Below are 9,438 nucleotides of genomic sequence, written 5' to 3'. Positions count from 1 at the left end.
CACTCCGTCCGTCACCGTAGAATGCTCCGACTAGAAACACGTACCGAGGTAGGAACGTTTGAAAGTGAATACTCTATTACAAGTAAAAGGCCTGTGTTCAAAATGTTACTTGAGTAAAAGTACAAAAGTATTACCATCAAAATATATATATATAATAAAGTAAAAGTACTGAAATGTTTGGAAATAGCCTATGTATAAAATAGGGCTAAAGTGGCTAATGCATGTTTCATAATATAATAATTATATTATATCTGCAAAGTAACTAGTAACTAAAGTTTTAAAATATTTTTAGTGGAGTAAAAGTACAATATTTTCCTCTGAGATGTAGTGGAGTAGAAGTAAAAGTATTGAAAATTGGAAATACTCCAGTAAAGTTAAAAAAAAATACCTCAAAATTGTACAGTACTTGAGTACATGTACTTAGTTACTTTACACCACAGCACTTACCGAGATAGGAACGTTTGAAAGTCGTGATAGGTGGTGAAAAACTGATTTCTATTGATGCTTATTTCTCTGGAGGGAGTTCATGTCGCTCGGGGTCGCTGATGGAACTCAATTACCAGGGAGTTTCTTTTTATACCGTTGGCTGCGAGCCCTGGTGTCACTACGGTGACGTCAGTCATATCCATATATGGAGCGGGCTATGTCAGTTATGCCCAAACATGGGACTATGATATGATGTCAGTCCTGGACGTTTCAGTTAGCTCCATATATGGGGTTCCAGGAGGGGCTCTCTGATGTCAGAGCTAGGTAGGTTAAAAATGTGACACTGTTTGTCCAGAAAATAAGATATTTCACCGGATGGAAAAATGATTTAGTTACTCCACTGCGTCCCCTACAGATCTGGTCAGTGGAATTTTTCTATTGACCAGATTTTACCTTCCGGTAAAATATTTTCTTTGCTGACCAAAACGTGTATTTTAGACGTGAGGCAGGGAGATCCAAGTGTCCCCACTAAGGAAAGTAGGTTTTCAACATCTTAAAACAGTCTTTGTTTTGGTAAATAGCGAAAGTGTAGTTTTAATTTTTACTAAAGACGAGAGGCTGCGGCCGCTGCGCTACGGGGGGTGTTGGGGCAACGGTTCGAAAGTAACACAGCGTTAAGGAGAACTCCTTAACGCTGTGGACCAGCTGGGCACCTCGATGTAAAATTGCCTATTTTGTCCAAAATGTTAAACAATAAACATGATGTGAACATGCACGGTACTTCATTATGAGACTTCATTTTATCCTCCTTCAACTTCTTGTTCATGCCACCAAATGACTGGATAAACAGGTTTTGTAGCAATTGTAGAAATATTAGACCTTAATTGTCGAATCTTTAAGCATGTTCTAATCGTGTATAGGCCTACTTTGTATACTAAAAAAATCAAAATATTGTATTTTTTTTAACAACAGCTCTTCCTTAATTGGTGCCCACCTATACCTGTTACCCATCAATTAACTGCTACATAACCACTTAGGCTATTTTCAAAGGATTTTTATACATTTGGAAACTTGTGAAATGGGACATTCTGTGTAATGAGTACTTTTACTTTCAGTTCTTATAAGTATATTTGAATACTTTTGTGCTTATATTTCAAGGATAATTACATTTTCATAATATATGTATTTTTTTTTTTATTGAATACTTATTAGACAATACGAAATGCAAACAGTACAGGTACAGTCTTACACATTTGTAATACCAGACTTACCAGATTTATTTGTAACAGAGTATTTGTTTGTGGTATTGTTGGTACTTTTACTTAAGTACAAAATGTGAGTACTTCTTCCACCACTGGTTATAAGAAGGAGGTTATGCCTTATGCCTTTATTTTGAAAAATTCATCAACCATTAGTTTTGGCCCAAGCAAGCAGTAGCCTATAATATGGTCCTATATTTGTGGTTGTCAGGTCTGGTCCTATTTGTGTGGTTGTATCAGTATGTATCAGATCTGGCCTCTGGCGATATATTGCTGGGGTTGACAACCATACAGTACACATTTCCCTGGAGGAGGTGGTTAACAAACGTATTTAATAATTAAATACACAACGCTTGGCAGTTATATCTCAGGCTGCTCTATATATTATATACATATTATATATTTTACATAAAAAAAATCACACTTGCTTTGGCACTGTACACACAATACTGTCCATGCCAATGGGGGGAGAGAGAGAGAGAGAGAGAGAGAGAGAGAGAGAGAGAGAGAGAGAGAGAGAGAGAGAGAGAGAGAGAGGAGGGGGCAGCCTGAGCCTGGGGGTCTCTCTCTCTCTCTCTCTCTCTCTCACACACTCACTCACTTACTTACTCACTCTCTCTCTCTCTCTCTCTCTCTCTCTCTCTCTCTGGAACACATCGGCTCTGTTCTGCAGGGTGGGAGGAGGAGGAGGAGGAGGAGGAGGAAGCAGAAAGATGCTCGGCGTGGGATTTGCGGAAATATTTCCCCCTCACATCACAGTACTCACTCACCACCTCCTCCTCCACCAGCAGTCACCAACACCACGCTATGGATGTGATGTCCACCGTGTTGGTCTCCTAGTGGAGTCATCCTCCTCCACACGGCGAGGAGGTGTTATAATAACAGGGTGATCGGGTCCATTTGTCGGACTTTAAACAGAACACGGTTGTTGTGTGAGCAGCAGGACGAGCTGTGAAGAAGGACTATGGATCATTCTCTGGCTTCTCCCTCTTCTTTGGGCCAGCTGGTGGAGAAAACAACGTGTTTTTGCTTGTGTTTTGTGTAAAAAGCTACAGCTAAACAACAGCGTCTATAGTTTAGGATTCTAAACATAAATAGGAGGATAAAAAAAACAATGGAAGAATGACCCATGCAACCGAGGAGAGAGAGAGCTCTGATCTCACCAGGGTTCCATCCTGATGATGGAAGAAAAAAACGTTTTAAATGATTGAAATGTGACTGACAAGGAGGAGAGAGAGGAGAGAGAGACATTTAAAATTGAACATAAACAATCAACCCGATCTATCGGGCATATGATCCGATATTCGATATAATCGAATATTGGATTTGATATAATCGAATATCGGATTGATCGTGTTGTTATTATTCAACCGTTTTTTCGATCATTTTTTTGGTCGTTTTGTTTGTTTGTTTGTTTGTTTGGTTGGCTGGGGAATCGTGCGACATCTTGTTGTTGACAGATGCATCTGGCTCTGGACCACCAACAGCAGCAGCAGCATGAACCCGGCTCCTCCACCATGCGGGAATGTCAGTATAATCAGATTTGCACCCGCAACTCCTCGCCCGGAGGAGCCGTGGAGAAGAGCCGGGCTAAGGGCAGCAAGAAGAACCGGAGGAAGTGGGAGCTGTTCCCCGGCAGGAACAGGTTCTACTGTAACGGCAGGATCATGATGGCCAGGCAGACCGGTGTGTTCTACCTGACTCTGCTGCTCATCTCTGTCACCAGCGGCCTCTTCTTCACCTTCGAGTAAGTGTGTGTGAGAGGGGGGAGGAAAGTAATCTGGTATTTTTACTCTCTGAGAGAGTGTAAAAATGTAGCTCTTCACCTGGCTTCGAGTAAGTGTGGGGAAAGTAATCTGTTATTTTTACTCTCTGAGAATGTAAACATTTAACATGTTGTACTCTCTCAGTGGCCTCTTATTCACCTTCGAGTAAGTGTGGGGGAAAGTCTTATGGTATTTTTACTCTCTGAGAGTGTAAAAATGTTAACATTTGTACTCTCTCAGCATCCTCTTCTTCACCTTCAAGTAAGTGTGGGGGTAAAGTAATCTGGTATTTTTGCTCGCTGAGAGTGTAAAGATGTAACATTTGTACTCTCTCAGTGGGCTCTTCACCTCCGAGTAAGTGTCAACACTGCTGGAGGAAAGTAATCTGATATTTTTACTCTGAGAGTGTAAAAATTTAACATTTTGTACTTTCTCAGCAGCCTCTTCTTCACCTTTTGAGTAAGTGTGTCAACTTTAAACACTGCTGTAGAAAAAGTAATCTAATATTTTTACTCTCAGAGTGTAAAAAATTTACATTTGTAATCTCAGAGTAACAGAATTGTAATTTTGACCCCCCTCCTAAAAATCACATTTGAACTGGGGACCCCCCACCCTGACAAACACTTAGAATTGTAGGAGTTGAGGCTTTACATTTTCAGTTCCACAGATAAATATTGTGAAAATAATCTACAAGCTCACAACGCCTCACTGTTGTGAGGTGTTGTGAGCTTGTAGATCAGCTATTTTCTTATATTATTTGACAATTTGGCCAATGTTTTCCTAGTTGCGTGCTGGTGTTGTGCTGCTCAGTAAATAGCAGATCTACAAGCTCACCACGTGTCACGAATGTTACGCATGGCGAGCTTGTAGAGCTGCTATTTACAGCATGCAACACCACCAGTGTGCAAATAAGTATAAATCAGGCTTAACTCTGCTGGAGAAAAGCAATCTGATATTTTTACTCTGAGAGAGTACAAGAGTACAAATGGAACTTTTGTAAACGCTCACACTCAGATCAATTCTGTATCTCGAGTTACAGAATCGATAAAGTGATAGTGGTGGAAAGAAGTACTCAGATTTGTACAAGTAAAAGTAGCAATATGACATAGAAATATTATACTGTTTAAGTAAAAGTCCTGGAGGCCTATTCAGAAATACACTTGAGTAAAAGTACAAAACTATTGATGTTAAACATATATTTAGGCTGCCAATAGGCTGCCAAACTTAAAAGTGCTCATTGCAGAATGGCCCATTTCACAATCATAGTATTGGATTGTAATTAGTAATGCATTACTTTGCTCATCATCACTTCAACGTTGCAGCTTCTAAAGGTGGGCCTTGTTTTAATTACTGGGTAGCTTAACCTATAATTATACATATTTTATCTGTCAATTGTGTCACTTACCCTACCTTTAATCATCTATAAATCTGGAAGAAACAAAAGTAACGAGTGACCAAAGCTGTCAAATAATTATTTAAGACAATATTTGCCTCTGAGAGTATAAAAACTGAAATAAAGTATGTCAAAGAGTCAACTAGGGTACATGTTCTTGGCTGCTTCTACCACTGAGTGAGTGTCAAATAGTGCATCAAAGATTAAATCACTATATAGTCATAGTCATAGATCATATAGAGTTATGATCCCCACATAACCTGGTGTCACCCCATGCCATGCTTAATAAGACATTTTATGAAACGATTCAACCTTATGCCACCACGGCATATATACACCCATGGCCATATGTCCTTATTGTGATGGAAAAGCAAGGCAGACTATGTTTGATGAAGTACTTTCACTTACTGTTGAAACTTACATGGAATTTCTTTTTTATATGATCTGTTGAGTATTGCTAAGCCTTAGCTCACAATCTCCAGTCCTCTCTCTCTCTCACACACACACACACACACACACACACACACACACACACACACACACACACACACACACACACACACACACACACACACACTATATATATATATATATATATATATATATATATATATATATATATATATATATATATATATATATATATATATATATATATATATATATATATATATATATATATATATATATATATATATATATCACTCTCCCTCTGTCTCTTGGTTCAATCAGTTTGTCCAATTTCTCCTGTACCAGAAGCATCACTGAAGCAAGTCTCCCTGTGAATCCACTCTAGTACAGCTTGATTACCTCCCTCTCTCTTTTTTTTCCTCTTTTCTCTTTTTCTGAAAGACAATCAAGTTGGACATAGCATCAGACAGACATTTGATCTCCCCAAAACAGCCCTGATGTTTCCGTGGCAGACATCCAGTAGACAACAGAATACGACCTTTCCCCCCTCGACCCCTTTAATTTGCTCGGCAGACTTTATGTAAATGATAGTAGTGACTAACATTCTCAGGGCTACTGGGTTTGTTTACATCAGCACTGATAATCTAAGCCTAATCTGATTAAGGCCATCGTACGGCATACAGCTGCATGCTTAGCTTACTAACAATCTCCTAATCTCATTATGGGGATATCTGACGAGCAAATGGACAGTGGAAAAAGTTAATTTTTTTTTTACTTAAGTATCAATACCACAATGTAGAAATACTCTGTTACAAGTAAAAGTCCGGAATTAAAAATTTGCTTGAGTAAAAGTACAAAAGTATTCGCATCAAAATATACTTAAAAAGTACCAAAAGTAAAAGTACTCATTATGCAGAATTTCAAGTTTTCAAAATGTATACAAATCTTTTGAAAATAGCCGATCTACAAGCTCACAACGAGCTTGTAGATCTGCTATTTTCAAATAGCCAAAATATATAGAGAGTTTAAGTGGTTAATGTATGTTTGTTTAGTAATAAAAATCTAAATCTACAAAGTAACTAGTAACTCAAGTTTTCAAATAATTGTAGTGGAGTAAAAGTGCAATATTTGTCTCTGAGATGTAGTGGAGTAGAAGTAAAAGTATAGAAAATTGGAAAATACTCCAGTAAAGTAAAAGTACCTCAAAATTGTACTTAAGTACAGTACTTGAGTACATAGTACTTAGTTACTTTCCACCACTGGCAAAATCAGACATGTTGCCATGCACTCTAACAATCTGATGTTAACCAAATTAATAGTAGACTCTTCCTCAACTGTCGCCTATGTACCGCATGGGTTTTGTTGATGATGGTGCACTTGTAAAGGAACCGACCTTAATCTGATGAAGGCGAAAGTCCAATTATACCGTAGCAATTGTCATATAAACCCCCCCCCTACGTCTGATTATCTCAATTGGTGCATGGACATAATCTGAATGAGCGTAACGCAATTAGAATATCTCTAGATTGCTTGCACAGGCTTTCATTTCTTTTTTTGGCCAGAGCGATCAATGCTTAACACGATTACTCCCAGTATAACATAAAGTGTTGTTGTGTGTTGCTTGCAATGTTGCATGAACGCGCCCCATTGAAGTGAAGCGAGACAGGCGGTCTTCTCTCCACATTCCACAGATGGAGGCATATTGAATGTCAGATGTTTTGATAGCCAGAAATGAAGAATTACAGTGAGTTGAGCGAACGAAATACCAGGAAGGGCCTCCTTCTCTTTCCAAGAAACAGCCTGACCAGTTGACCCGTTAAGACCGGGATAGCATCATGTGTCATTTTAGATTTCTTTGGCTATTCAAAAATAGCAGATCTACAAGCTCATAACCTTGTAGGTCTGCTAATTTTGAAAAAACTTGAAAATGTGTGCAAATCTCTGAATATATATATATATATATTTTTAAAGCGAACATTTGTAACTCAAATCTTTGCTTCTGGGGAGGTCCCTGGAACAACATATTTTGAGATGGGGGCCAGCGGACAAATACGTATTTTGGGTGGTCCTTGACATGAAAAAAGTTGGAGAACCACTGATATTATAGCAACATACGTTTGGAAAAAAGAGAAAACAAACTGTTAGTATTTAGAAGACATTTGTAGAAATGTCTAAAGCAAAAAAAATGAGTTACAAATGTTCGCTTTAAAAAATGAAAATAAACATACATATATGTTCAAAATAAAGATTTGCACACATTTTCACGATTTTTCAAAAAAAGAAAAGCAGATCTGCAAGCTCATAGCACGTTCCCCGGTCTGAATGGGTTAAAAGCCACACACTTCTGGTTGATTTCAACGAAGAGACTACAGGCGTTTGTGGTGAAACCGTCTCTATCTGGATGAATCGGTCACACTAGAAGCCTCAGACAAAACCACAGCTCAGATCAATTATGATTGATCCTTCAATCTCTTTTACACGACCAGACATCAGTGTCTGTTCTTTTCCCCAGGGCCATAACTTCTTGGATACTCTTTTTGTTCTGTTGAGAATTAAACGTAATTTTGTTAATCACTTTTTAGTGCTTTATACGGTACTTAAAAGAGCCGATTTACAAGCTCACAGAGCATCGCTTTGCCACATGTTGTGAGCTTGTACATTGGACATAATAATGTATTAACAAAATATGTATTAACCCATTAAGACCTGAGGTTGATTCTACAAAATGTCTTCTAAATCCTAACAAGTTTTTTGAAAATAATTATGTTACTATGTCAGTGGTTCTCAAACTTTTTCATGACCCCAAAAATGTATTTGGCCGCGGACCCCCATCTCAAAATATTTTGTTCCAGGGACCCCCAGAAGGAAAGATTTGAGTTACAAATGTTCGCTTAAAAAAAAATATATATATTCAAAGATTTGCCAAATTTTCACGATTTCTCAAAAATAGCAGATCTACAAGCTTGCTACGAGCTTGTATATCTGCTATTTTTGAATAGCCAAAGTGTAAAATAATGCTTTTTAGCTCAAATCAAAAAATGACACAGATGCGTTCCCGGTCTTAATGGGTTGAAAAAGCCGATCTACAAGCTCACAGCGCATCGCTTTGCCACATGTTGTAAGCTTGTACATTGGACATGGAAGGGATATCCGCACACAAAATATGTATTAATACAGCATGACGACGTTTCGACAAAACGTTGTCATGCTCTATTAATACATACTTTGTGTACGTATTTTTGTTCAGCTCCTTTGGACTATATTTCTTGTAAACTTGTACATCACATATTTGTTGCTATTGGGAGAGCTGGCCAAGAGAGCAGCATCAAACCAACAGAAGTTGCAAAAGACAATAATGTAGGCCAGCTTCAATGTACAGCGGTTAAAAATGCAAACAAAGGATAAACGGCGTGACTTCAAGGGCAACGGTAGAAATAGCCACATAATATGGGTCATACACATAAGTTGCTTTGAAAATTTGATTATGAGATTATAGTGATATAGCCTAACGACACTATCAAGAATGAAGGCATTTGATTACAGCAGTGGTGGAAAAAGTAGTAAATTTCTTTACTGAAGTAAAAGTATCAAGCAGTACTTGTCCCATTTCACAAGTTTTCAGATGTATAATTTTTTTTTGAAAATAACAGATCTACAAACTCACAATGCATCGCATCGCGACGCATTGTGAGTTTGTAGATCAGATTTTGTAGCTTGTAGATCAAGTGGCCGAAATGTATATACTGTAGGGCTGAAATGGTTAATGTATGTTTTGTAATAATCTAAATCTACAAAGTAACCAGTAACTAAAGTTTTCAAATAATTGTGGTGGAGTAAAAGTATAATATTTGCCTCTGAGATGTAGTCGAGTAAAAGTACTGAAAATTGGAAATACTCCAGTAAAGTAAAAATATCTCAAAATTGTACTTGAAATGACCCAAATACTAAAGTAATGACTGACTGGCACTGCGACCGACTAACAATTACAGAGCACACGCTGTGTCTGTCAGTGTAGACAGAGATACCATTAAGTTTTCATACATGTCTGACGCACCACAACCAGAATGCTCCGACTGTTTAGGTGCTGCTATTTATGGATTCCCTAAATGAGGAGTCTGTGACTGAGGTGTGCGTGCGTGTGTGTGTGTGTGTGTGTGTGTCACAGTATGCAAACCTGTAATCA

General features: G+C 38.1%; 1 protein-coding gene across 1 annotated transcript in view; it reads left to right on the top strand.

Annotated features, from left to right (window-relative positions):
* Nucleotides 1-2,608: 2,608 nt before the first annotated feature.
* Nucleotides 2,609-9,438, top strand: part of LOC308103458 (palmitoyltransferase ZDHHC14-like) — a 46,700-nt gene continuing 39,870 nt past the window's right edge. The window contains exon 1 of the mRNA XM_080453428.1: nucleotides 2,609-3,432. Coding sequence (XP_080309554.1) covers nucleotides 3,146-3,432 — 287 coding nt within the window. The 5' untranslated portion in view covers nucleotides 2,609-3,145. The remainder of the gene's footprint in view (nucleotides 3,433-9,438) is intronic.

The sequence above is a fragment of the Gymnoscopelus braueri genome (genome assembly GCF_963280865.1).
Source record: "Gymnoscopelus braueri genome assembly, chromosome: 16".
NCBI classification, from domain to species: Eukaryota; Metazoa; Chordata; class Actinopteri; order Myctophiformes; family Myctophidae; genus Gymnoscopelus; species Gymnoscopelus braueri.
This window is presented reverse-complemented; position numbering and strand designations above follow the sequence as displayed.